Source organism: Muntiacus reevesi, chromosome 17 (genome assembly GCF_963930625.1).
Source record: "Muntiacus reevesi chromosome 17, mMunRee1.1, whole genome shotgun sequence".
Taxonomy (NCBI): Eukaryota; Metazoa; Chordata; class Mammalia; order Artiodactyla; family Cervidae; genus Muntiacus; species Muntiacus reevesi.
In genome coordinates, this window is record NC_089265.1 from 56,305,922 (window position 1) to 56,333,013 (window position 27,092).

Here is a 27,092-nt window from a genome sequence, read left to right on the forward strand (position 1 = left end):
ACTATGCAAGTCAGCCTTCCCCGCAGGGCACAGAGTGATTTAGGGAAGGAAGTGGAGCAGAAGAGGACACCAGCACAGCAGATCAGAGTGGTACCTCGTAAGAGGAGGGGAGATGTGACCGCATCTGCCCCCTCATTCCAGCACACCCCAAGATGGCAAGGCCTCTTGGTTTAAACGTTTGGAAGGGTCCCGCTGAGTGCAGCCTCCACAGTTCCTCTCCATCCTCCTCTCGTGACCGTTCTTCATGCCACATTTCCCAGTCTCTTCCCAACTCCCCAAGAATGACCTGGAAAGGTCATCTGGCTCAGGATCCAGCTCACCTTCACTGTCAGCATGGAGCTGCCCAAGAGCAAGCACCCTCCTCAGCGTATTCATTTTCCTCCTAAAGCAGACAAGTCTGTCACATGTAAAGAAGCGATGTAATCCTCGTAATAAAATGAATTTGATCATGTGTCTAGTGAAATAAGTCCATACTTGGGTACTTTTAAAATGGGTTGATGTCAGGACTTCCTCGACAGCCCAGTGGTTAAGACTTCGCCTTCCAGCGCAGGGAGTGCAGGTTCAGTTCCTGATTAGGAAGCTAAGATCCCACATACCTCGAGGCTAAAAAACCAAAACATTAAACAGAAGCAATATGGTAACAGGGCTTCCTGGTAGCTTGGATGGTAAAGCGTCTGCCTACAATGCGGGAGACCAGGGTTCGATCCCTGGGTCAGAAAGATCCCCTGGAGAAAGAAATGGCAACCCACTCCAGTATTCATGCCTGGAACATCCAATGGACCGAGGAGCCTGGTGAACTACAGTCCATGAGGTCGCAAAGAGTCGGACACGACTGAGCGACTTCCCTTCACTTCAGTATGGTAACAAATTCAATAAAGACTTTAAAAACTAGTCCACATAAAAAAAAATATCTTTTTAAAAAGTAGGTTGCTATTATTGCTGTTAATCAAGGTTTCTCCCATGATATATTCTAGTAAGGTTACGCTCAAAATCTTCAAGCTAGGCTTCACCAGTACATGAACAAGAGAATTTCCAGATGCATAAGCTAGTTTTAGAAAAGGCAGAGAAACCAGAGATCAAATTGCCAATATTTGTTGGATCACAGAAAAAGCAAAAGAATTCCAGAAAAACATCTGCTTCTGCTTCACTGACTACGCAAAAGCCTTTGGCTGTGTGGATCACAGCAAACTGTGGAAAATTCTTAAAGGGATGAGAATATCAGACCACCTTGCCTGTCTCCTGTGAAACCTGTATGTGGGTCAGAAGCAACAATTAGAACCTTGCATGGAACAACTGGTTCAGAATTGGGAAAGGAGTACAACAAGGTTGTAGGTATCACCCTATTTATTTAACTTCTATGGAGAGTACATCATGTGAAATACGGCACTGGATGATTCACAAGCTGGAATCAAGATTGCCAGGAAAAATAGCAGCAGCTTCAGATATGTAGACAATACCACTCTAATGGCAGAAAGTGGAGAGGAGCTAATAAAAAGCCTCTTAAGGGTGAAAGAGGAGAGTGGAAAAGTTGGCTTTTTTGAATTCAACATTCAAATAATGAATATCATGGCATCTGGTCCCATCACTTCATGACAAATAGATGGGGAAAGAGTGGAAGCAGTGACAGATTTTCTTTCTTCTTGGGCTCCAAAATCACTGCGAATGGTGACTGCAGCCGTAAAATTAGAGAGACTCTTACTCCTTGGAAGGAAAACTATGAAAAACCTAGACAGCATATTAAAAACCAGAGACATCACATGGCCAACAAAGGTCCATCTAGCCAAAGCTATGGTTTTTCTAGTAGTCATGTACTGATGTGAGATTTGGACCATAAAGAAGGCTGAGCCCCAAAGAACTGACACTTTCAAATTGCGGTGCTGGAGAAGACTCTTGAGAGCCCTTTGGACTGCAAAGAGATCAAACCAGTCAATCCCAAAGGAAATCAACCCTGAATATTCATTGGAAGGACTGGTGCTAAAGCTGAAGCTTCAATACTTTGGCCACCTGATGCGAAGAGCCATCTCATTGGAAAAGACCCTGATGCTGGGTAAGATTGAAGGCAAAATGAGAAGAGGGCAACAGAGGATGAGATGGTTAGATAACATCACCAACTCAATGGACATAAATTTGAGCAACTCTGGGAGATAAAGGACGGGGAAGCCTGGTGTGCCGCAGTCCATGGGGTCGCAAGGAATCAGACACAACTTAGTGACTCAGCAACAACACTCTTACTAGGTGTTGATGCCATGTGAAAAAACTGATTCCTAAAAATATTATTCTTGGACCTGGCTATCATTTGAAGATTTTTATATTAATTTAATGAATTTTCTTAGGTTTTTCTAGGGAGAAGCCATAATTAAAACTTCACTCTTCCTTTACCAGTATTTATACCTCTTACATCATTTTGTTGCCCGAGTATGGGCCAGAACTCCCCAAACAGTGTTGAATAACAGTGGTGATAGCAAGAAACCTTATGTTCTTTATTTTAATGGCGATGCCCCATTGTTTTACTGTTAAGCATGATGTTTTAAGTATGATGTTTTACTCTTTGTTCTGGGGGTTTCTCTTGATTCTGCTAAGGGAAAACAGATTTTTTAAAACTCATTGTGGATATTGAATTGTATCAAAGGTATTTTCTGCATCCATTTAAATGACGTTTTTCCTTTGACTTATAAATTATGAATATATTTCTTAATATCCTTGAAATAAATTTTACTGTAATAATATGCTTCTAGATTCAGTTTGCTGACATTTGATTTAGGACATTGATATTTGTATTCATAATATTTTTTTGTTTTGCTATATTTTTCAGATTGTGGACTCAGGATCATTTTAGCTTCATTAAATGAGAGGGGAAGGTTTCCTATGCTTTAGAACATGTAAGTAGTGCCAGAATCATCTGTCTCTCAAAGTTTTGATAGAATTTACCTGCAGGCTTATCTGGGTCCAGCTCATATTTAGGTAAGCAGTCATATTTTCATTTTTTTGAACATTTTTTTTTTACCATATTGGTTCATTTTGATTTTTTTCTCTTCTTAAATACTTATATACTTTTTTCCCTGGAAAATTGCCCAATTCAGAAAATCTACTAGTGGAGAGTCGATACAATTTTTCTAAAAAGAGTTTACCTCCTCTTTTTATTATTAATGTAGTACATTTGAATTTTCTCTTTTTAGACTTTTTTTAATTGATTTGATTTTGTAGAAATTTATCTATTTGATATCTTCCAGCTCTGGGATATATTTTTTCACTTCTGCTACTTTTCTGTTTTATCTATATTAATTTCTTTATTCAGTTAATTTGAACACTTTATTATGGAAAATTTCAAACTGGCAGACAATTTGAAAGTGAAAATCCATATACCACTGTCCAGATTCTATAATGAACATTTTGCTAATTGCTTTGTCACTATTTATCCATCTCTTCTTCTATCTATCCATCCATCTTATACTTTATGCATTTCAAAGTAAGTTGCAAACATTAATATATTTCACCCCTAAACACTTCAGCATTTATTCATTAATTAGAATTCAATATTTTTTTATGATTCTTTATTTTCTATAACATGTCTAACTCCTTTGGCCCAGCATTATTTATTTTCTTTTATTAAACAATTGGCAATCCCATATATTTCCTTTTTTCTAATCTTCTATTTTTTTTATTGTGAACCATTTTTAAACTCTTTATTGAATTTGTTACAATACTGCTTCTGTCCTATGTTTTGGGGGTTTCTTTTTTGACCCCAAGGCACGTGAGGTCCTAGCTCCCCAACAAGGAATCGAACCCATACCCCTTGCATTGGAAGGCAAAGTCTTGACCACTGGACCAACAGGGGAGTCCCCCCATATATTTTCTACCAACAGTAATAAAGAGAGCATAACTCAATACAATGAGACTTTCTACCAAGGTTTTTCTTTCCTCCACTTTTCTAGTTGCCATTATCTCTACCCATCAAACTATTACAATGAATTTTTTATTCCCCAGAACTGCAGATCAAGACCCAAAGGCTGAAGGGTTTAGAGCATTATATGTATCTTAAACCATAGTTTAGGGAAGAATTTATAATAAGACTTTAGACACTAAGGAGGACTGAATCATGGAGTGCAGCACATTCTGGGGAAACATTTAGGACAGAAACAAAATTTCCTTTTCTTGAAGGGAAGATAAGGTAGACATCTTCCGGGTTCTGGCGCTCAGCATGTGGCGAAGTCTCTACTTGAGTGTACAAGATCCTGTATCTAACTATGGAAGCTGAAGGGGGGCAGACATTCCTGTTCTCTTTCTGAAAGCTTGTGGGAAGTCATGTGACCCCGGTTCAGCCAAACAGGTGCTCCTGCCCAAGAACCTGAGTCTAGAAGTGTTGACCCAGAGACGTAGTGAGGGACCAAGAAAGATTCTGGATTGCTTGAATATTTATCCCCAAGAGACTAAAGTAGATGTGACAGTTTCCGTCAATTTGCAAGTTTAAGTTTCCTGCCATCAGCGAAATTTGGACTAGATCTACAGTGACCTTTTTATATATCTAAATTGTGACTGTGAAATATTACCCACACACAAATAAGTGATGTTTAAAGGATGCTTTAATTATCATCTTATTTAATTAAAAAAAAAAAAAAAAACCCTCTGGGTAAGGTATTACTGTCATTTCAAGCACCTGGATGAGAATCCCAGTCAGCGGGCAGCAGCGCTGGCACATGGACGTGGGCCACATGACTTCAAGGCCATGCCCCAGGCTTTTAACCAAGTATTCTTAATTGCCATTCATCTCTGAACACTTGTTTTGACTTCGCCTTTCAGTCCTCTGGGAGGGACTTTTTTCATTTCAAAAATTATCAGTTAATCTTTTGTTAAATTTTAGTTTTATTACATTGTGTTCAGAAAATTTAACTGAATAGTTTCTACTTTCGGGAATTTATTGTGGTTTACTTTAGGGCCTAATATTTGGTCACCCTTTGTATTTGTTCCATAGAAATTTGAAAATAATATTATCAAATATAAATAGTCTTATTTGCCTGGCGCAGGGGAGGAAGTAAAGGGGACAGTGCCCAGCCTTAAAAATCTACCCTTATAATCAACAAGGCAGTTCACTTCAGTGCCCACTTATTGAGAGATCTTAAAATTAGCTTCTTTCAGTTAGGTTTACTGAATCCCTTCCCCCATAAGGAGTTGCTCTGGGGAATCTCACCCAGGCGGCATCTTTATTTCCCTGCTTGTCTCACACAGGGCTGGGGCCATGAGTGAGACCACGTCCCTTTAGCGCCAGGTGTGTACTGACCACTGCCCCAAGGCCAGAAGCGGTCAGGACCTCTGGAAGTTGAAGGGGCCCATACACCCTAAGGGAAGAGTAGGACTTGAATGGGCAGAGATGGGCCAGCAGACCAGACTGAACAAATAGCCCAAGGAAGGCAAGGAGGTGAGGAATCTCTGAACATGTTTGGGGAATATCAGAAAGTCTGTTGCTCAGCCTCCAAGTTATGTCTGACTCTTTGCCACCCCATGGACTGCAACACGCCAGGCTCTCCTGTCCTTCACCGTCTCCTGGAGTTTGCGCAAACTCACGTCCACGTCCATCGAGTCGGTGATGCCATTCAACCATCTCATCCTCTGTCGCCCCCTTCTCTTGCCCTCAATCTTTCCCAGTATCAGGGTCTTTTCCAAATGAGTCAGCTCTTTGCATCAGGTGGCCAAAGTATTCGAATATCAGCCTCAGCATCAGTCCTTCCAATGAATATTCAGGGTTAATTTCCTTTAGGATTGGCTGGTTGAATCTCCTTGCTGTCCAGTTCAGTTCAGTTCAGTCACTCAGTCATGTCTGACTCTTTGCGACCCCATGGACTGCAACACGCCAGGCCTCTCTGTCCATCACCAACTCTCGGAGTTTACCCAAACTCATGTCCATTGAGTCATGAGGCCATCCAACAATCTCATCCTGTCATTCCCTTCTTCTCCCACCTTCAATCTTTCCCAGCATCAGGGTCTTTTCAAATGAGTCAGCTCTTCTCATCAGGTGGCCAAAGTATTGGAGTTTCACCTTCAACATCACTCCTTCCAATGAACACTCAGGACTGATTACCTTTAGGATGGACTGGTTGGATCTCCTTGCAGTCCAAGGGACTCTCAAGAGTTTTCTCTAACAGCACAGTTCAAAGTCATCAATTCTTCAGCACTCAGCTTTCTTTATAGTCCAACTCTCACATCCATACAGGACTACTAGAAAAACCATAGCTTTAGCTACACGGACCTTTGTCAGTAAAATAATGTCTCTGCTTTTTAATATGCTGTCTAGGTTTGTCATAGCTTTTCTTCCAAGGAGCAAGCGTCTTTTAATTTCATGACTGCAGTCGCCATCCGCAGTGACTTTGGAGCCCAAGAAAATAAAATCTGCCAGTATTTCCACTTTTCCCCCATCTATTTGCCATGAAGTAATAGGACCGGATGCCATGATGTTAGGTTTTTTTAGTTTGAGTAACTCCCTGGCAGTCCAGTGGTTGGGAATCTGCAGTTTGGACCCTGCCATGGGCGGGGTTTGATCCCTGGTCTGGAAACCAAGACTCTAAGAATCCGCAAGCCACTCAGCGTGGGCCCCCAACCCCCACCTCATAAGTCTAATTTGACTGGAGCATGGGATAAAGTTAGGAAGCTGAGGAGGAGGTCTGCCGCCAGAATTCAGGGGTGGGGGATTTGGCTTGGTCTGACAGGCAACGAGGGACAAGAGGACAGGGGACAGAGGGGACTGCAGAAGCCTCCCTGGGACGGCCGCGCGGGGGAGGGGAGCGTTGGGAAATGCCCAGCTCCAACCCAGACCCACACCAGAGGGCGTGTGCTGCGGAGAGGACGAGACGTACATCGGAGCCCGGGGCCTTCGGGGTTGGTGCGGGTCAGGCCGCTCCAGGGAGAGCACCAAGCCCTGGTCACGCGGGTTCGTGACGCGGGTCGGAACCGTCCCTCACTCCCCGACAACGAGCCCTGCGGTCCCCTTAGCGTATCAGTCTCTGAGCATCTACCAAGAACTGTGTAGGAGGCGCGGGCTTCCGTCTGCACCCCCATTCGGGGTCCGGAGAGGGGCAGCTCGGGGCCAGTAGCCAGGGCTCCCGTCCGCACTTGGAGAGCTCTGAGCGGCCCCAGGCGGGCAAATTCTCCGGAGGCGCGCGAGGCGCGGGGCGCGGTGCCTCCTCCAGGCAGTCGGCGGGATGGCCCCAGGCAACTCCTCCTGCAGCTGCCACTGCCTTATAAGGCGGGGGCCGGGCGGCGCCGGGGGAGGGGCTGTAGCCGCCCGGCCTCCTCGGCTCTGAACCGCGCCGGGCCGGGCCAGGAGGGAGCGCAGCGCAGCGCAGCGGGAGCGGAGCAGCGCGCCGAGCCTGCCATGGGCAAGTCAGGTGAGCCCGCCGGGCCAGCAGGACCCGGGTGCGGTGATGGCTCGGGGCTCCGAGGTCCTCGCTGTCACTCTTCCCGAAGCTGGCTGGATCCCCAGGGGGAGTGGGTCGACCACCTCCGCCTGGGCGACGCGGCTCCGGCCGCTGTGGGACCGCAGGGTGCGGGATGGAGGGGCTCATGGAGCGGGCAGTTTCCGGGGCAGCCAGGAAGCCGAGGTGGCCGTCGGGCCACCGGGAGAGAGGGAGCGAAGGCGAGCCAGAGGGAGGGTCCTGCCGTCTGCGAGCCAGAGATTGCGTCAGGGAGGGCTTCCAGGCGCTGATGGGATTAGCGCTGAGTCCGGCCAAGGCGTGGCTTTTGCTTTGTTTCAGGACAGGGTTAGAGTTGGAAAAAGCCACAAAACTGTGACAAGATCTCTTGATGCAAAGCAGCTTGCCCGGACCAACCCAGCGAAAGACAGCTCTGAGCATCCTTTTCTTCTATCCTTGTGCCTTCTCCTCTAGGCACCCCACTCCCACCCCGTGCCAGATTCAGGCTACACAGGAGTACACACAAAGGCTTCCCCCTTCTCTGACCTGTCTGCTGCCCATCCTCACCACGGTGGCTGCCACGGTGAACTTTCTAAAACCCAAATCTCCTCTTGTTATTCCCGAACAACTTCCATCCCATAGTACACACTCTTCAGCTCCATTGTGGGGCTCTCAGGGAGCTGGCCATCACCCCTTTCTTGCCTCTGCTCTCAGCTATGGCACTGGATCCTTCCCCTGGGTTCCCCTTCCCAGCTCTCACCACCACCACCACTTCACCTCTCCCGCTTTGGTGAAGTTGAAAATCCTCCCCATCCTTCTAGGCTCAACACCTAGACTAGTACCGCACCCCACTTCCTGACCTGGTGTCTTCTTTCTTGCAGCCCTCCCAGCCATCAGGTTGGGACTCTACCCAGCCAAAGACCTGCTTCCCACCAACTCCTCACTGACAGCCAGGACCCCTGTCTATCTCAGTATGGTTCATGCCTCACAGGAGGCTTTTGAATGAACAGATTTTGATGAGTTCAAAAGCCCCACTTCATGGAAAGTTGAAGTTGTCAGCCTCAGATGGTTTAAAGTTGGGTCTTTTCCTGAATCTGTCCTCAAGATCTGGACTTCTAAGGTACCAGTGTTGGAGGAAGTGACTTTCTCTGGCATTGGGCCTAGCCTGCCTTATCTGCAGTGGCAGGTCTGGCTTTCAGCCTGGCTCTGCTAATCACTTGCTGTGTGATCTTGAGCGAAATCCTTTCCTTCTCTGTGCCTGTTTCCTCGTTTATACAAAGAAGATGGCTGGTATCATCCCCAGGGTCTTTTGCAGTCTGGAAAGGTGGCATAGTTATTATGCAGTTAAAGAACAGGCTAGTGGTGGGGGTGGGGGAGAGCATGGCAGATGTGAGAGGGCCCTTTGAAATCCCTATTTGGGAAATTAGTCCCTTTCTCTACAAATTAGGAGGAAGTCCACAAATTATCTAAAGCTACATTCTAATCAGTTGTTTCTGGCTTCTTTCCTAAGAAACAGTTTTCCAGAACTGCTGGGTGCCCATTTTTCTCTGCTCATCCATCCCTCTCTCCCTCCTTCCATCTTTCCTTCCCTCCCTCGTTCTTCCCTTCCATCATCTGTCAGCTCTGTATCAACCTGTGGACCTAGTGCTGCAGAGGGCATGGCCCCTGCCCTTAGGAGTGTTTGTGTGGTTTATAAAATGCATCAGAAAGCTGGTTGTAGAAGAGACTGGCAGGACATGGCTCTAGCAAGAGGTGGAGAGCGATCCAAGCCACAAGACAGGTGCAGGTGAAGAGCAGTGGGAGCTTGTGGTGGGCTGGGGGTGGGGGGCGGATCTCTTTCCCAAGCATCCAGTGAAGGTTCTTGGAAGAGGTGATCAGACTCGAGTGTCTTGGAACTTTGGACTTTCTCTGTGAGACCTGGGGGGCCATTGAAAGGCATTGATCTAAAAGCTTCGGGACCAGAATTGTTCCAGGGTAGAGGGTGGATCAGCTGGAGAGGGAGTAGAGGTAGGGGTCAGGGAGAAACTGTTGCAGTTACTCAAGCAAGAAATAACAGAAACATCTAAGGGACTGGAGAAGAAGCGAGGATGGATTTTCAAGATGGTAGCCTCAAGCAGACCTGGTGACTAACTTGTGAATAAGAAGGAAAGGTCAAGTGGTGTGAGTCTAGGTGCAGGGAGGTGATGACACCTTCTAGGACTGGAGATGCAGAGTCTCCAGGATGGTGGCAGAAAGCAAGTTAGAGCCGGTTCAGGCAGTTTCCGCCCCCTTCCCGTGGTTAACCTCCACAGTCCTGGGGACCTTCCAGAATACTGGCCCTTAGCCACATGCATTCTACTCATCTCTCCCAAAGACTCTGAGGCCCCTGGATAGTATCCAGCTCCCCTAAGGGTCCCCAAGAGAAAATTACTTTTCTGGGTTACACGGGCCCAAACTTGACGTTCCAGGCCACCAGCCTGAGACTGTCTGTGCCCAAAGGACAGGCAACATCATAGGCGTGCATCCACAGAGGGGGTCTCTGTGGTTCTGTAAAGACCTTCGTAAGGAGCTTGCCCCCTCTGGGCCTCAGTTTCCTCATCACTGCACAGGGGCCCATCTCTTTTTAATCTTTAACCTCAGATATACAGCAGAGCTACTGGGGTAGTGGGCATTGCTGGAAAAGTGTCTCATAACCAACACAGCTTAAAGTCTGGAAGTCCAGTGTTCAGAGACTCCTAGGTCCAGCCCCTGGCCTACATCTTCCTGCAGGGCTTCAGTTTGCAGCTGAGCAGAGAAAGGCAACAGCCTGGGGCTCAGTGGAAGCCTCTAATATGGTCCCTAATAATAGCGGTTGCCAATCATTCAGAACCTACTGTGTGCCAGGCTTGAAGCTGGGTGTTTCATATGTGTTACAATTTTTGTAACAGCCTGTGAGGCCCTTATTATCAGCTGAATGGATTTACAGAGGTTGAGTACTTTGCCCAAGCTCATACAGTGGACAAACAGATTTGCACCCTGCTCTCTGACTTCCCAGCTGGGTGCTGACCTGTCTGCCTAATCATTTGTCACCCTGCTTCTCAGCCTGGTCTCCAGCCCTGAAGGACAGCCACACACTCTCTATCGCTAAGAATCTTATTGTCCCTCAATCCACATCTCCTAGCCCCAGAGGTCATCAGGGCAGAAAGACCTCCAGGGACCAAATTATCCAGGAATTTTCTACAGAGCAGGGCCTTCACGCCTCTGCAGGGGAAGGCCACATGGGCAGGTTAGTCCCCACAGTTCTGTTTTCATCTGTTGATTCTAAAGAAAGGTTCAAAAAGGGGTTTCCCTGCTTTAAGCTATTTTGAAAACCACAGATGTCATCCTTCCGTCTCACACAGATGAGGAAACAGGGCAGCGTGCTGGCAGGCAGGCCCGTGTGGCGGCGGGCAGGGCTGGAGAGAGACCGCCTCTCTGCTGGCGAAACAAGCGCTGTCCCTGCCCTTCCTCCTTCAGTTCTTCCGTGACCATCATCCGCCCACACAGGGGCAGCCTAAGGCATACCCTGGGACATCCTTGTCATTCTTGCTTAGGGTCTGGAAGAAGTATGTAAGGTGGAAAATGTGTGAGATACAGGGCAAGGGAGGGACGTTCTTGGGTCTGACTCCAGTCAGATCACACTCCGTGTGACCTCGGGCAAGTCACACGTCCTCCCAAAGGCCAAAGTTTCCTTGTCTATAATGAGAAGCACCATGTCCTCAGTGCTGGTATGACAGTCTCATTCATCTGTTCTTGTGCTCACTCTTTCACTCAGCAAGTACATGAGCTCAGAGGTACTGAAAAAGGTCATCAAAGACCCAGTTAAATACCAGCAGCCCTGCTCCCAGTAAAATCAGGGAGGGAAGTTCCCCCCAAAGCCAGGCTAATGGGTCTCTGCCCCACAGTAATGACAATACTTATAGGTGACATTTAGTTGAATTATAGTTTGTTCACTTTGTTCCAGATCTGATCTAAAGCATTTACAAAGATTTAATTCTCACAACAACCCTATGAGGTAGATACTGTTATCCCCATGTTGTGTATGGAAGAAATGAGGCACAGAGTGATTTAGCAACTTTACCAAGATCACACAGCTAATAAAAGGCAGAGCTGGGATTTGCCTCTTGAATTTCCTGGAACCCAGGCTGAAAAAGCTACCCATCTGGAACTCATTCTTTTTATTTTTTTTAATCAAGTTTTTATTCTTTCCTTCCTGATAAACTAGCAAAACCAGCTTTGCCCCAAAGGTTTTCTAGCCTCTTGCCAGGGGACAGAAGGGGCCTGTTCATAATTCCTGCTCTGGCCCTGCAGGTCCTGGGCCTCTTGGATGGGGAGTCGGGAGAGGGCTGAGAAATGAGTCAGCGGGGCTCTGGGAGGCCAGAAGAGAACGAATGCTGAGGGAGGGGTCTGCTCCAGCCAACAGTTGTGAGGGAGGAGGGGCACGGACCTGCTCAGAGTCTTTATTCCACAGTTAGGAGCTCTGCCCTAAGGACCTTTGAGAGCCCCTAGTCCAGCCCCACCCAAGACGCCTTTGTCTTCCGCCTAACCCTGGCCTGCCCCCTCCCCGTGGCCGCGGGAGCCAGTCTCAGGCAGCCCCTTCCAGCCGCTCTGACCTTAAGCCCCAGTTGTGCACCCTGGAGCCCTTGGCTTTCCTCTGGGAGGACTCGGGCAGGTCTGTCTACAAAGAGCTTAGCACAGAGGAGACGCTTGAGAAATCTTAGTTCTTTTCCTCTCTCTTCCTTCTTCCTCCTCTTTCCCCTCAAATATTTGAAGGCAGCTGTCAGCCTCACTGGGCCCGATCCTCCTCCTAGGTCTACTGGCCCCCTTTTCTCAGTGATTTCCTCTGTCTGGTGACCCTTGAAGTGGGCTGGGGTTCGGGGCAGGATTCCCCTCCTTGGGGGCCTACCCCTAGACCATCTGTGGGAACGTGGACAGATTGTCTTCTTGAGCCTGTTTCCTCATTCAAAAAATGGGTACAGTGGTGAAAGCTCCCGCAAAGGTGGTGAAAAGTAAATCAGATGATACACAGGCCTGGCACCCAGCAGAAGGAAGGCCCTCCCTCATTCCAGGCTGGTACCCTGAGGCTGTATGACCTCTCTGAGCCTCAGTCTGCCAGCGTGTGTGCAAGTCACAGCTGACTCTTTGTGACCCCCTAGACTGTAGCCCGCCAGGCTCCTCTGTCCATGGGATTCTCCAGGCAGGAATACTGGAGTGGGTTGCCATGCCTTCCTCCAGGGGATCTTCCCAACCCAGGGATCGAACCCACATCTCCTATGGTTCCTGCATGGGCACATGGACTTTTTTTTTTACTGCTAAGCCACCTGGGAATGCTCTTTTGCTCTCCTACAAAATGAAGCCATAACCCTTCCTCCCCCATCGTGGGGTGGCTCTGAGGTCTCCCCCTGCCTGATGCAGGGATGGGTGGGTTTTCTTCTGTTTATCTGTCCTCAGGTCTTCCTACAGAAGTGGGTGTGTCTCTTGCTGGGTGTGGTCCCTGCGAGGTCTCTTGCCTCCCTGGGGCTGGGTTCTGCTCAGAGGAGCCGCTTGGGCTGGGACTGGCTGCTGGGGTGGGAGGGAACCCCTGCATCAGCCAGGGGTGTGGTTATGGAGCCCCCAGGCTTTCCAGTCAGTGACAGGCAGAGAGGGCGACCCTGCTGACTCCTTCCTAGAAACCCTGGTGCTGGAACTTTCACTTTTTGTTTCAGTACTTCCCACATTCTGGGAATGCAGTGACCTAGTTTTCAGCAGCCTTATATGTCCCTTCTCTGGGTTGGGAAGACTCCCTGGAGAAGGAAATGGCAACCCACTCCAGTACTCTTGCCTGGAAAATCCCATGGACAGAGGGACCTGGTAGGCTACAGTCCATGGGGTCACAAAGAGTCAGACACGACTGGGCGACTTCACTTTCACTGCCAAGGAAACTTCAGGGCCTGAGCAGTCCAGGGTTCATTGTATCACACAGGGCTATCTTTAAACCGACTTTGCCTTAGTGACCCACCCGTTCCCCATAACGCCACCTCTTTCTCACAGCACCATGTATACCAGGCCCCTTCTGCCCTGCCCCTTCCCGCGCCTTGCCCCCTCATCACCTCCTCCAGGGGGCCTTCCCTGATACATCCGTGGTCACCATTGCCCACGCCACTCAGACCCACGCGTCTTTCGTGGTGTCCCACCGGGGCCTGCCTGGTACATGGGAGCTGGAAGGGACATCAGGGTGGGCCTAGCCAGTCCTGTCACTCAGATAGAGACACTCCACCACTTTGTGGGTGCCCACGCTCGCCCCTGCAGGTACACACATACTGAACTCCTGGAAGTCTGGGGTCAGTCGGTCATCTTGCCTCCTCTCACCCTCACCCTCAGGATTGGAAGGGACTTAAAAGTCATCTGACTGGGCCTCCATTGCCTGCATTCCTCTGAGATGCATCATGTGAGGTAGCACTTTCAGTCTTCAGAAAGCTTTGATGGAGACGGAGATCTTTCTCAGGCTGAGCTGAAATCCGTCATCCTGCCTTTCCACCCACTGTTCCCAACTTTGCCCTGTGGGGCCCCAGAGTTCAGCAGGGCCCTGTGCTGCATCTTCCAAAGTCTGATCTTCTGCAGTTCTTGCTACCATCCCTTATGAGACCACATACCCAGCCCCTTCTTCACCTCATCACCACCTCTGTACACACTTCAGACTGTCACTGACTCTAATGCAAGCTGGGGGCCGGGCTGGGTGAAGAGCTGCAGCTGGACATGGGCTTGTGTGGGGCAAGCAGCACATCGCCCAGAAGCCGTGGGTTTCTGGCCACCACGCCACCTCCTTAGTGTCTGTTAGTGAGGCTCCAGTGTGGGTCCCATGAGTTGCTGTGATTCCTGCCGCTTCCACCTGAGATATTCTTTAAAAGCCTCTGTGACTCCATTATCCACAGTAACATGTGAAACCCCAATTTTTTCTCTAATATTTACTATTTGGCTGTGCTGGGTCTTAGTTGTGACACGTGAGATCTTTAGCTGTGGCGTGTGGGTTCTAGTTCCCTGACCTGCACATTGGGAGTGCCCAGTCTTAGCCACTGGAGCCCTAGGGAAGTCCCCCAAAATCTTTTTTTTTTTAATTCTGGTAAAAATCGCATGACATAGAATTCACCATCTTAACCACTTTTTAGTAAAGTGCGTTCACAGTGTTGTAAAGCAGATCTCCAGGACTTCTTCATCTTGCAGATCTGAAACTCTGTACTCATGCAACAGCTCATTCAACCTTCGCTCTCCGCGGGCCTCTCGGCCACACAGGCCTGAGGACTTGAGGTGGTAGCTCCGCCCTCTGCCCTATGATCTGTTACCATGGCCACGGTTTTCACCTCCACGCCTTTGTCATAGCGTCTCCCCGTCGCTGCCTGTCAATCCAGACCTCCCACATCCTGGCGTTTGGCACCCCTTCCCCATCCCTGTCCCACTCCCCATCACTATGACTGGACCCCACCAGACTGCCCCGCCAGTCCCCAGAGTATTGGAGGTTGTGACCGCTGCCCACCATGGCCTGGCCTGCAGTTTCCTTCCCTCTCCTGGTCACTGTCTAGCCCAAAGCTCCAGAGGGCAAGCCTTCTTCCCCCAAGTCCCGTAGCGACGCGAGGGGATTCAATCTGAAGGCCCAGGAGACCTGAGGGACCTGGCTGAGGGAGGGGGAGAGGACCCCTGCAGGTTCATCTCCATGGCCTCTGGGGTAAAGACCGCAGAGGAGGAGAAAGGTGGCTGGTGACGGTGACTCGGGCCAGTGGGTGGAGGGCTGCTTCTCTCATCCTCTGGTTTATACCCTCTGCCCACAGCAGGCTTCAGAGACAGGCTCGTGCCAGAGGGGACTAGCTCGGTTCTGTGGACCCCCTGTGGCCCTCACACATAACTCAACCATTTCCATGGTGATGGCAGGGGGTCCGCCCATCCTCCCAGATTCCTAAGGCTGAGGTCAGCACCTTCAGAGTCTTAGCCTGGCCAGCTCCTGTTCAGACATCTGTGGGGCCTCAAATCAGGGGTCACCTTCCTGATCCCCCAGACCATGGTAGGCTGCTTTTCTCCAAGTTCCTCTTGAACTGTGCTCACCTGCACCTTGAGCCTGCCACACTGCTGGCTGTTGTCCTCAAGATTCTCTCCTTTCTGGGTGTGAGCTCTTTGAGGGAAGGACACAGGTAACTTGTCTGAACCCCTGGCATATGGTACGGGACTTGGCACAGAGGACACACTTGGAGAGCAGATGAACAGATAGATGAGTTGGGTTCGGACGGGTGATAGATGGGTGGTTGGATCCTGCTGCTTACATCATGAGTCAGTAGGTGGGTGGATGAGTGATGGAGAGATGGATGGAGGATGTGGGATAGATGAAGTTCCATTTCAGATCCGAATTGATATGACCTCTGTCCCCTGCTCACCTGGCCTACCTTTGACTTCACCACTTCTCCTCTCCCAACTCCGGCCCCCTTGGCCTTGCCCCTTCTGAGGTTGGGACCCAGTTGGGCATACCTTCCTTCACCTGCTGAGGCCAGCTGGTCACACCCCCCCACCACAGCTCTTTCCCACACTCTCCCCCTCTCGCCACTTCCTGATGCTGTCCTGCCTTGGCCGGCCCTCCTGTCTCCATCTGCTCCTCTGTCTTGGGGCAGTGCGGGTACCCCTGCTCCCCGGCCAGGCCTGTTCTCTCTGAGCTCCTATCTGCAGCCCTTCCCAGCCCTCCCGTGGCATGTACCATAGGTCCCATCTGAGATATCCAGTCTCCTTCACACATTTTCTTTCGGAAGTCCTGCTCTGCCCTGTCCAGCTCCATCCAGCACCCTGCCCCGCTCCATCTGCTCTGTCCGTCCTCCACTCAGCAGCCAGCAGGGTCTTCTAGAAACAGAGATCTCCTTGGCTCACCCCCCTTCCCCCAGTCAGTCACTTCCCGTCGCCATGAATAAAGACCCAGATTCCTTACCTGCTCCATGGGGCCCTACCTCATCCTGGGGGTGTCGGTGTGCAGAGATTGGGGCAGCAAGCCTGGCCAAGTGGCCTCAGGTTTGAGTTGGGCCATGCTCTGAAGCCCGCAGGGTACTTTCCTACTTGCCGTGGCTCTTTTCTCCTCACGAGATGGTCTCCATCTTGAACTCGTTGCAGCCTCCAAGCAGTTTAACGACGAGGTCCTGAAGGCCCACAATGAGTACCGGAGGCAGCATGGTGTCCCCCCACTGAAGCTCTGCAAGAAGCTCAACCGGGAGGCTCAGCAGTGAGTGCCCCCAGCGCCCACGGCCCTTCACGGCGCTGCCGCTGCGGCAGTCACGATGGGCCCCAGGATGCAGGAGAGATGCGGGCTTGCGGGGCAAACATGGCCATACTTGAATAGCCCCTCTGCCACTTACCCGGGCAGGTCCCACTGTTCCTCTGAGCCCGAGTTTGCTCCTCTGTAAAGTGGAACTGGAGCAGGGGCTTAGAAGTGATGCAGGTGTGATGCTCCTGATTGCCTCCCCGAGCCCAGGGCAGGGACGGAAGCTCGGCCGTACTAGGTTAGGGCTCCTACTTTGGAGGCTTCCCCAGGCTGTACACGCTCTAAGGAAGCACCATGGACTCCTGCAGGTATTCAGAGGCCCTGGCAAGCACGAGGATCCTCAAGCACAGCCCAGAGTCCAGTCGCGGCCAGTGTGGAGAGAACCTGGCATGGGCATCCTACGATCAGACAGGTGGGTCCTTTCTCAGCTTCTCACCCACTGCCTGAGCCGGGCCTGGGACATGCAGTGTTCAGGCTCCTCCTGAAGTCCTCCTCAGGGTCCTCATAGTGTCAGCGTGATGCGCTACCTGCCCGGAAGGGAACAGAAGCCCAGAGCTCTCTGTCTGCCCCCAGGGGCTGACTGCAGTTCACCACAAGGCCTCCAGTGGCCAGCTCAGGGCCAGGCCTGTGCCCGGTGCCAGGGACACAGAGATGAGTCAGACTTCCCGCCCCCGCACCCCCCGCAGAAGAACTCCCAGCTGAGAGTGGGGGCGGGGGAGAGACCGTTTCTGTGCCGAGCCTCGGCCTGACCCTGTGGGCGCTGTAGCATCCCCAGTGACAGAAGAATTTTACTTTCCTCACGTTCTTCCAAAAGTCTTTTCAGCGCTTGTGTATTAACTGTTTTCATGAGAAAAGTGCAATAGAGCTTTTTTCCATGTTGGACAAAGTAATGATAATGGGAAAGGCAATTCCTCACCCAAGGTCGCAGCCTGGATGGTGATCCCACCACACTGACCAGACACTGGACTCCCGGGCTCTGACAGTGCTGGCATGGCTTTTTAGGAAAACTGCTGGAGAGAGCCACCTCACGCTCTGACCGCCTCCCTCCCCTGCAGGAGGGTGACTGTTCCCTCCCTGGCCTCACATTCCTGGGGGTTCCCCAGGGAGGCCCTGGAGTCCTCTATGTTTCCAGGCAGAGCTCCACGAGAAGCATGGGCCTGCCCCTGAGGAAGGTAGAGCCCGAGGCCCACAGCCCCTCCCCAGGCTCAGGCTGTGGGCCTCGATGGGGAGAAGGGAGGGGGGCGGGAAAGAGCCAGCAGGAGATGAGGCTCCCTCCCAGCCTCTTGCTGGCTCCCCGTGGAGCCTTGAGCAAGTCTGCTACCCTCCACGGCCCCAATATCCCCATCCCTACTGAGAGAGGTTGGGTGGGTGGCCTCTAGGGCAGCAATTCCCCACCCTCGCTGCACCCTGGGATCTTCCGTGGTGCTTTTAAAAAGTACAGTGCCTGATCTCTCCTCCAGAGACACTGATAACAGTCAGTATCAGGCATCAGTAATTTTGAAAAGCTTCCCACTGCTCTCAGAGGCCCTGCCACTCTAGGTGTAGTCCATGGATCAGCCCCAGCACCTGGAAATGTGTTAGCAATGCAGACTCAAGGCTCCACCTAGATCTGTCGGAGTCAGAAGCTGCGTTTTAACAAGAGCCCCAGGTGATTCGTGCACTTGTTAAAGTTCAAGACTTACTGCCGTGAGGCCCAAGGCTCCTAGCCCTCCGGCCCCGAGCTCAGCTACTCCCAGGGGAATGCTGTGGCCAGTGGATGCTCCAGGAGAGGGCCCTGCTGCCTGCAGCAGAGACCCTGACCCGCCAGCCCAACTACACTTCCTCCTGTGGATGTGTCAGGAGCAAGCGTTGCCGTGGGATGAGGGCAGAGTCTCCGGAAAGCTCACAGCATTGTCAGAAGCCCTTGGAGTATTTGCATTCAGTCCTGTTGTAGAGAGGCCCAGAAGTGGGCAGGCCTTGCCCGGATTGCACAGCCAGTTAGTGACAGGGCAAGGACACAGACACAGGCCCCGAGCTCAGGTCAGGGCTCCCCCCACCCCCAAGGAGGCCCTGCCTGCAGCCTGGATGTGCTCCAGGGCAAGGCCCGCACGTCAGCCCGTCCGTGCTTCATGAAACGTCTGACTGAGGGGTGGGTGCTTTGGGGCTTATGGGAGATGGAAGGAACAGGGAGTCGGTGCACTTTGCTGCTGAGTTGTCAGCAGTGTCTTTGCCTTACAGGAAAGGAGGTGGCTGATAGATGGTACAGTGAGATCAAGAACTACAACTTTCAGCAGCCTGGCTTCACCTCTGGGACCGGTGAGTGATGTGGACGCAGCAGTGACCTGGCCCGGGGCGGGGCTGCAGTCTGGGTCTGACTTCAGAGAAACAAACCCCCTGAAAATCAATCACTTTCCTTCTGTTTTACTTCTTCCATATTTCTCTGGTTTGACTTTGCCCAGAGGGCAAAACCATCCCCACCTCTTCAAACACACACACACACACACACACACCTCTCCGCCCAAGAGTACCCAAGCTTACTTCTTCCATATTTCTCTGGTTTGACTTTGCCCAGAGGGCAAAACCATCCCCACCTCTTCAAACACACACACACACACACACACACACACACACCTCTCCGCCCAAGAGTACCCAAGCTTACTTCTTCCATATTTCTCTGGTTTGACTTTGCCCAGAGGGCAAAACCATCCCCACCTCTTCAAACACACACACACACACACACACACACACACACCCCTCCACCCAAGAGCCTGCCCCAGCGGCTCGGCGCTCTCCAGATGCCTGGAGTGTGGCGTGCAGAGGCTGTGGACTGTCAAGCTGCTGGGTGTGTTTGCAGGGGTGGTGCCTCAGCGCTTGTCATCCGTCATCCTACTCCTGGGCCTGCCCTCCAGGACCAGAGTGTTCTCAGACCCTCCCTGTCCCTGCTGCTCCTCTGATTACACTGCCAGTGGCTTCCTGGGGCCATCGGGAAAGCTGCGGAGCCACTGACTCTTCCCCTGGTCTTCGCACCCTCCTCCCTCCTGCCCCCACATCCCCCCCACACCCGCTCCTCCCAGCCTCCCAAGTAGTCTCCCTGCTGCTTTGCACACCAGTGTGTGGTTCAGGTCAGCTTGGAATGCGGAGACTTTTGGATCCAGCCTCAGCTCTGGCACTGTGAGCTCCGAGAACCTGGGTCAGCGCCCTGTCCTTCGCTGTCCCCGAGGGAGAGGCACAGGGCGGCGGCCCCCATGGGACGTTCTGAGAGCCGGGATTTAGATGCAGGGAGCCGGCCATGGGACCATCCAGACTTTCCCATGGACCGTCCATGTGAGCAGTGAACGGTCAGCCTACCAAAGCCCTGGGCAGCTGCTCTGGGTGCCCCTGCCCCTCACAGGCCTCGCCAGGCTCGTCTTTCCTCAGAACTGACTCACGTCCACCCGGGGCCCAGGATGGTTTCAAAGCAGCTGGGAGTTCCTCTGACCAGAAGGCACCAGAGGAAGTGACCAGAGGATTCTCTATCCATCTGCTATTCCTCTTCCCCACCCTTGGGTGGGGACACCGACAGCCTCCCACCCTCTGGAGGACTCTTCAGAAGCAGGAAGTGACATGTTCTCAGAGCCAGTCACCGTTTCCTGTGGTTTGCGCTCACCCTTTGGGGCAGGGGTTCTTGCAATCGTGTGGGCAGAGGTAGCAGCGTCTGAACCGAGGCGTTTCCTCTCAGTCCTGTGGGGCAGGACCAGGAGGCTGCAGCCAGGCCCTGGGAGAGAACTGCTGGTTCTGCGGTAATTAGATCTGAGAGGTGAAGCAGCAACAGTGACAGCCTCCTGCCAGTGATCAACGATGTGTAGGCAGAACTTGGCCTTCTTTTCATAAAGGTCACTGTCCAGAAGATGTTTTATTTCATCCTGTGAGCAAGATTCACGAGCAGTCACACATGTGTCAGAGCAAGTTATTGGTGTTGCTCGTGTGGACACGCCGCTTGATAGTAAAAAGCGTCTCCACCTCCACAACCTGCAGTACCTTTTGAAGGTGGGGCTTTATTCCACCCATTTTGCAGAGGAGGAAACTAAGGCCCAGAAAGGGGAAAAGACTTCTCTTTACCTCTATCTTCAATCTGATGCTTCTTCCATGGTCCCTGCTCCAAGATAGGAATCTCTCAAGTATCAGAGCTGGGGATTGGTCACAACTTCCCGTGATCCCTGACCCTCTGTCTTGTCTGTTATCCCACATCTCCCACCCCTCAAGAGGAAAAGCCTAGAGCCAACAGCCCCTACTCCATCCCAGGCACCAGTGGGCAATGGCTGAGGTCACACAGAGCCTGACCCATGGACAGGAGCACAGCTTTGGGTGGTGGTAGAAGCAGGGGTTTTGCAAGACTCTTAAAGATGCTCAGGCCTGTCCCCCCTGCGTCAGCCACCCCAGAGCTGCTTCTCACTGCACCGTGGTTCAGGGCGTCCCTGACCCGGGCCCATGCTGTAGGTGAGAGAGCCTTCAAAATACCCCTGACCCCACCCCTCCCCTCCCCAGGTCAGGGTCTTGTGAGGAAGGACACAATTCTGTTTGTGCTGAGAGAAATAGCTTCTTGCAGGCCCTTTATTTTGGGTTTGGGTTTTTTTTTTAATGCATAGGCTTGTTGACTTATTCTGAATAAGTAGTACGTTTATATGACATGAGATTTGCAAGCTGTATAAGGTGGACAGTCTTCCTTCCATCCCTGACTTCCAGCGCTTTGCCTCCCAACCAGTAATACCAGTTTCTGTGTATCCTTTAGAGTCATTCAAACCAAAAGTTGTGGTTTTTCCTTTTTTTTATACTCTGGTGTCAGGTAGGTGATCTGTTTTACACTTGCTTTCTTCACAGGCAGGTTAGAGAGTTTGTATCATATCAGTAGGGAAAGAGCTTTCTCTTTTATTCTCTTGCAAGGATATACTGTAACTTATTTAATGTGTTTTTCAGATGTATATTCTGGAAAGTTTGGGTCCATAGCAGGAAAGAGGATGTGATCCTTTTGGGAAAAAAAAGAAAAAGAAGGAAGCTCTTAGTAGTTTAGAGTTAGAAACCAGTGTGTATCTGATGGTTGCTAAGGAAGTTGTGTCCTGTAATTCATCTCTAAATACCCAGACTTAATTATCTGTGTGCAGACAGAAACCTCTCCAGTCAGAGGAAAGATGACTTAGTTTTATCTGTTTGGAAAAGGCTTCCACAGACATTCATTCTGTTGGTGTGCATGTGGCGTCTGTAATCATTTTCTTGGCAACCAGTGGATAAATGGCAGCCCTTCCTTCTCTGGGTGATGGAGACAGTGGGTAGGTCAGCGGCCAAAGCATGTGGTCTCTTGGGGAAAAGGCTTGTGGGCAAAAGGGTGTGAGCCTTCATGAAAAGACAGTCCATAGAAGCAGTGACACCTGGCAACGCTGCTGAAGAGCTGGAGACGAAAGAAATGTGATTAAAGTTTAAGGACCAAGGATGAATTGGAAAATAGTGCCTCCTCTTTTCTGAGGTGAGACTCAGGGTGTACTGAGCAATAGTTAACCTGAGCTTAAGGGCAAATAAATGGTCAGGATGCCTAACCGTAGTTAACGTTTGTTTCCTTTTAATTCTTGCTTTGATTATATCACACCAGTCCTGCAGGTTAGTGTTTATGTTTGGTTGTTTTCATAAAGAATTTAGTGATCACAAATCTTTTAGAGATGTAGACAAAGAAATAATGCCTACATTTAAAAATTATAAAAATGAGGACTTCCCTGCTGGTTCAGTGGCTAAGATTCTGAGTTCCCAATGCAAAGGGCCCAAGTTCCCTGTTCAGAGAACTACATCCCACATGTTCTGACTAAGACCCAGTGCAGCCAAATAAAAATAATAAATTTTTTAAATTATAGAAATAGAGTTCATCTATAGGAGAAAAACAGTTTAATCAATGAATGGTTATTTAGTCCTTACCAAATACGAGTCACAGTGGGAAACTTTGTCTCTTCCCTGACTGGAAGAGTGTGGATACCAGCCCTGTCTCCTTCCTCCCTTTGTTTATTTCATGTTGTGGTGAAATACACTTAACATAAATTTACCATTTTAACCATTGTTTATCATCTTTTTAAATGTTATGTGTTTGTTTTTGGCTGTGCTGGGTCTCCCTTGCAGCCTGGGCTCTTCGCTAGTTGCCGAGAGCGGGGGCTGCTCTCCAGCGGTGATGCACAGGCTTCTCTTGTTGCGGAGCGCAGGCTCAATAGTTGTGGTACACAGGCCTGGTTGCTCCAAGGCACGTGGGATCTTTCCTGACCAGGGATCAAACCCACGTCTCCTGCATTGGCAGGCGGATTCTTTACCACTGAGCCGCCCGGGAAGCCCCATGTTAGCCACCTTTAAGCATACAGCTCACTGGGGTTAAGTCACGCACATTGCCGTGCCCCCGTCACCACCATCCATCTCCTGAATGCTGGCATCATTCCAAACTGAAACTCTGAACCCACTAAACAATAACACCAGTCCCTTCCTGCCAGCCCCTGGCCAAGCCTTGGTAACTACTATTCTACTTTTCTCCATGAATTTGACTCTTCTCCTTATACATTTTGTTTATCCATGGGCAGTTGTTTTCTCTCCCCCTTTTAGCTATTGTGAATAATATGTACATTGGTGTGCAAATATTTGAGTCCCTGCTTTTTGTTCTTTTGGGTGTATGCCTAGAAGTGGAATTACCAGGTCATATGATAATTCTATATTTAAGTATTTTAGGAACTGCCATACTGTCTCCCACAGTGGCTGCACCATTTTACATTCTTATCAGCAAAGCAAAAGGGTTCCAATTTCTCCCCATCAACAAATAACATTTGTTATTTAAAAAAAAATAATATCCATCTTAATGAATATAAAGTCGTTACCCTCTTTCTTAACCACCCAGTGGGAAGCTTAGCTACTCTGATCACAATTTTCCTCCTTCCTCCTTCCCTCTGTCTCTTCCTTTCTTCATCAGATATTAATTAAGCATCTACTGTGTACCAAGAACACAAATATGGTGCCTGCTCTCAAAGAGGAAACATAATCTCTTCAGGGTTGTTTTTAGAAAATGAATGCCATACTGTGACATGGAAGTAAATATCCCACTGACCTGTCAAAGGATCTCTCTGAATCTTCAGCGGTAAAGGTGGAAAGGATGAACTCCTGATCTCTGCTCCCAGGAGACGAGAATTTATGGTCACTGAGCAAAGAGTATGTTACAGCATCAGTTCTTTGACTCCAAAACAAGAGCAGAGTTAGAAGCTAAGCTATGTTAGCAGCTGGAAAAGACCAGTGAGTGCTGGGCAGGCAGCCTGAGCAGTGGGAGAATGATACTGGGAAGCTTCAGCAGCCACAGAAGCGTCTGAAGGGGCCAGCAATATCTTAAGAAGGAACTTAGCTATGTGGCTCAGAGCAGAGGGAACTGAAGGAGGCTCTAACTTGTCTGGGTCTCAAAGAGCTCAAAACGTACAAGGCCTGCACTTCCAGTGACGGCAGAACTTAGTCCAGGTTGGTTCTCCCATGTGCCTTTCATTCATTCACTCATTCATTCCATTTATTCCTTCCACCAAGTTTTATTTCACACTCCATGTGTCAGGCTGTGCCAGGTACTGCACATACTTTGATAAATAAATCAGTTTGGTTCCTGCCCATATGCGGCTCATAGCCTAGTGAGGGGGCCAAGTGCTTAGCAAGTAATCAAACAAGTATATCACTGCAAACGGTAAGACTGCGTGAGGGCGGGAAACAGTACAGCAAGGCCATCTCGAGAGGGAGGTGTTCAGGAAATAAGAGTGATTGCGAAAGGCCTCTCTGAACAAGTGACATCTGGGCCAAGACCTGAGGGACAAGAAAACGCTGGTCATCAGACGAGCATTGCACACAGTGGCCAGTGCGTGCAAGGGCTCCATAGTAAGAAATAACCGGATGTGTTCAAGGGATGGAAAGGCCGCCACTGGACCAAAGCATTCACTTTCATTTTAGGTGCAACTAGACACAATGCAGGGATTTTTAAGTAGAGAAGTAAACAGATATGATCTGTGTCTCAAAATGATCACTCTGGTTACAGCAATGGAATGTAAATTGAGGAAGCAGGGGTGGATGCTGGAGAGTCAGGCGAAGGCTATTGCAGTGATCCAAGTGAGAAAAGTTCATGCTTGAGACCATGGTTTTGGGAATGAAAGGACTAGAGATGTATTTTGAAGTTAGACTCTTCAGGATTGAATGAGGGTTTGTGGGGAAATGAAGGTGGAGGAGGAGTGCAGAGCAACCCTGAGGATTGTGTGCACAGAGGTACTGGTCATGGAAACAGGAGAGACCAAAATCAAGAGTGAGGTTTGGGTAGGTTACATGTGAGATGCCTGTGAGTCATCCCAGTGGAAATGTCAAGTAAGTAATTGTGTTTGGAACACAGATGAGAGATTTGGGCTGGAGAAAGATATTTGGGAGCCAAGGAAAGATGAAATTGTCTGAAGAGGGCAACAGGAAAAAAAAAAAAAAAAAAAGCCCAGGATTGAACCTTGGGAAATGCAGGTCCTCCAGTATTCACAAGTGAGACGGAAGAGGAGGAGGAAGAGTGAGTGATGCGGGGTGAATGCCAAGAGAGGAAACCAAAAGAGGAGAGTCCTTTGAAAGGGACAGGAATCTATTCTATTAATGTTCCTGAGATGTCAAGTACGATGAGGACAATAAGTGACCCATTGGGAAGGAACACAGAGATCGCTGGTGACCTTGAAAGTGAGGTTTGGGGCAAGGGGTGGAAGTAGGTGCAAGGTAGGGTGACCTCCTAATTGTTGGGCTCACTGGGCTTTGCCATGATCTCTAGGAGACCATGAAACTTTTGAGCATTGGACAGTGAGATGAGGAGGGTCTATATGGCTAACTGAGAGGACCCAATGTGTTAGAAAATTGGTCAGTGTCTCATGTCTTCTTCTGACTGGCAATTGAAGATCAAGCTTCCCCCCACATGGCAGGATGGTGCAGGAGTTCAAGAGTCCCTTGAAACACCATTCTCCAGGCTTTGCTAACTAGCCCGTCTCCCTCTCCCCATGCCTGTTCCTACAGGACACTTCACAGCCATGGTATGGAAGAATACAAAGAAGATGGGAGTGGGGAAGGCGTCTGCAAGTGACGGGTCCTCTTTTGTCGTGGCCAGATACTTCCCAGCAGGGAATGTCGTCAACCAGGGCTTCTTTGAGGAAAATGTCCTGCCTCCAAAGAAGTAATATTTGTCCAGTGGAATGGGAAGGTGGCAGACTTTAGAACTTGGATATGAAGTGCCTAGAACAACAAAATTCAGCTGTGTGTCTGTCCCCGTGGGTGTGTGTGCTTGTGAGTGTCATGCTGAGTCTCCTGCACACACACTCGGTTAGACAGTTGTGCGTGAAATCATTCTCATCAAAGAAATGAGCATACAAAGCCTCTGTCTCGATGATTCCCTAGGCTACAGTTATTTGGACTTTGAGAGGAAAAATTCAACTTTTAAACTTTTTAAAAATTTTTTAAAGCAAACTTTTTTTGTACCTTCTTATATCCACCCCCGACCCCTGGACTTTCTGTATTCCAACTGTTTGTGATGCTGAGAAAGTGAAGTTCATCTTATGGGACCTTCATGCATTGTAATCTACTTTTGGTAGATATTTAAGAATATTAAACCCTCATTTAAATGTGACAAAAAATACAGCTTTAAACGTGTAAATAAATACAAAGCAGTTTCCATCAGAAATACAGGGTAGGCAGAGACTCCATTTCACGGAATTACTGAGATGTCTCAGTTGTAAGACATGATGTCATCTGCACACCTCCTGGAATTCTCTAGTGGGATTGCCAAAAAACAAATTGAGAAAAAAGCTTGACTTCCTTGCATTTTTCTATCTTCCACCACCCTCGGCCCACCCTCTTTTTCTAAAGATCCTCTGGCATTTCAGAGCTCATGATGCCGCCCCTCCACCACCACCTCGGTTTCCAGGGAGCAGGGCCAGGCCTGCGACTCACCCATCCCCCACTCTGCCTGGTGGCCCGGGGCCTGTTCTGGGAGAAAGCCCCTCACTCCGCCTGGGCTCTTGGCCAAGCAGCCTTGGATGATGAAGTCAGTGAGCGCGGGGGTGAGGGTGAGCTCACTCAGAGTCCCCAGAGGAAGCCCTCCAGCCTGTGCCGTTCCCCCCACGCAGGGGGGAGCCCCAGCCTGCTCCTGGCAGCTGTGACCGCAGCTGTGAGGCCGCTCCCTCCAGGAATGTGTCACAGGCCCGAGTGTTCCAAAGAGACATCCCATGCGGGGGCTCAGAGGCGCTGACTTAATCCTGCGTTTTGCCTCAGACTATACACAGTCCTCTTAAATCAGGACTCCATATGGTCCAGGTGGGAGGGGCCGAGCTCTGTGTCCCTGAAACCATGGCATCTCCAGGCAGTGAGACAGCAGGGCCGGGGGTCTGTGCGGGCCAGTCTTTGAGACGTGCTTCCTGAAG

At 50.0% G+C, this 27,092-nt stretch overlaps 1 protein-coding gene and 1 long non-coding RNA gene across 4 annotated transcripts in view; one reads left to right on the top strand and one right to left on the bottom strand.

The window, feature by feature from the left end:
* The first annotated feature begins 7,236 nt into the window (after positions 1-7,236).
* On the top strand, positions 7,237-26,306 carry GLIPR2 (GLI pathogenesis related 2). 3 transcript variants are annotated; one of them, XM_065907796.1, is made up of 5 exons: positions 7,237-7,376; positions 16,515-16,623; positions 16,971-17,074; positions 18,880-18,957; positions 19,496-22,711. In XM_065907796.1, the coding sequence occupies exons 1-5, from the start codon at positions 7,364-7,366 to the stop codon at positions 19,645-19,647; spliced, it is 456 nt and encodes a 151-aa protein (XP_065763868.1). In that variant the 5' UTR covers positions 7,237-7,363; the 3' UTR covers positions 19,648-22,711. The 3 variants fall into 3 exon arrangements, with proteins under 3 accessions (XP_065763868.1, XP_065763869.1, XP_065763867.1); XM_065907795.1 differs by lacking the exon at positions 19,496-22,711 and adding an exon at positions 25,693-26,306 and having other exon boundaries at positions 7,238-7,376; XM_065907797.1 differs by lacking the exons at positions 16,971-17,074; positions 18,880-18,957; positions 19,496-22,711 and adding an exon at positions 25,693-26,306.
* Positions 21,929-27,092, bottom strand: part of LOC136148299 (uncharacterized) — a 28,785-nt gene continuing 23,621 nt past the window's right edge. Inside the window, exons 2-3 of the long non-coding RNA XR_010659497.1 lie at positions 23,741-23,830; positions 21,929-22,063 (exon numbers count right to left, since the gene is read on the bottom strand). This is a non-coding gene — a long non-coding RNA (uncharacterized lncRNA). The remainder of the gene's footprint in view (positions 22,064-23,740; positions 23,831-27,092) is intronic.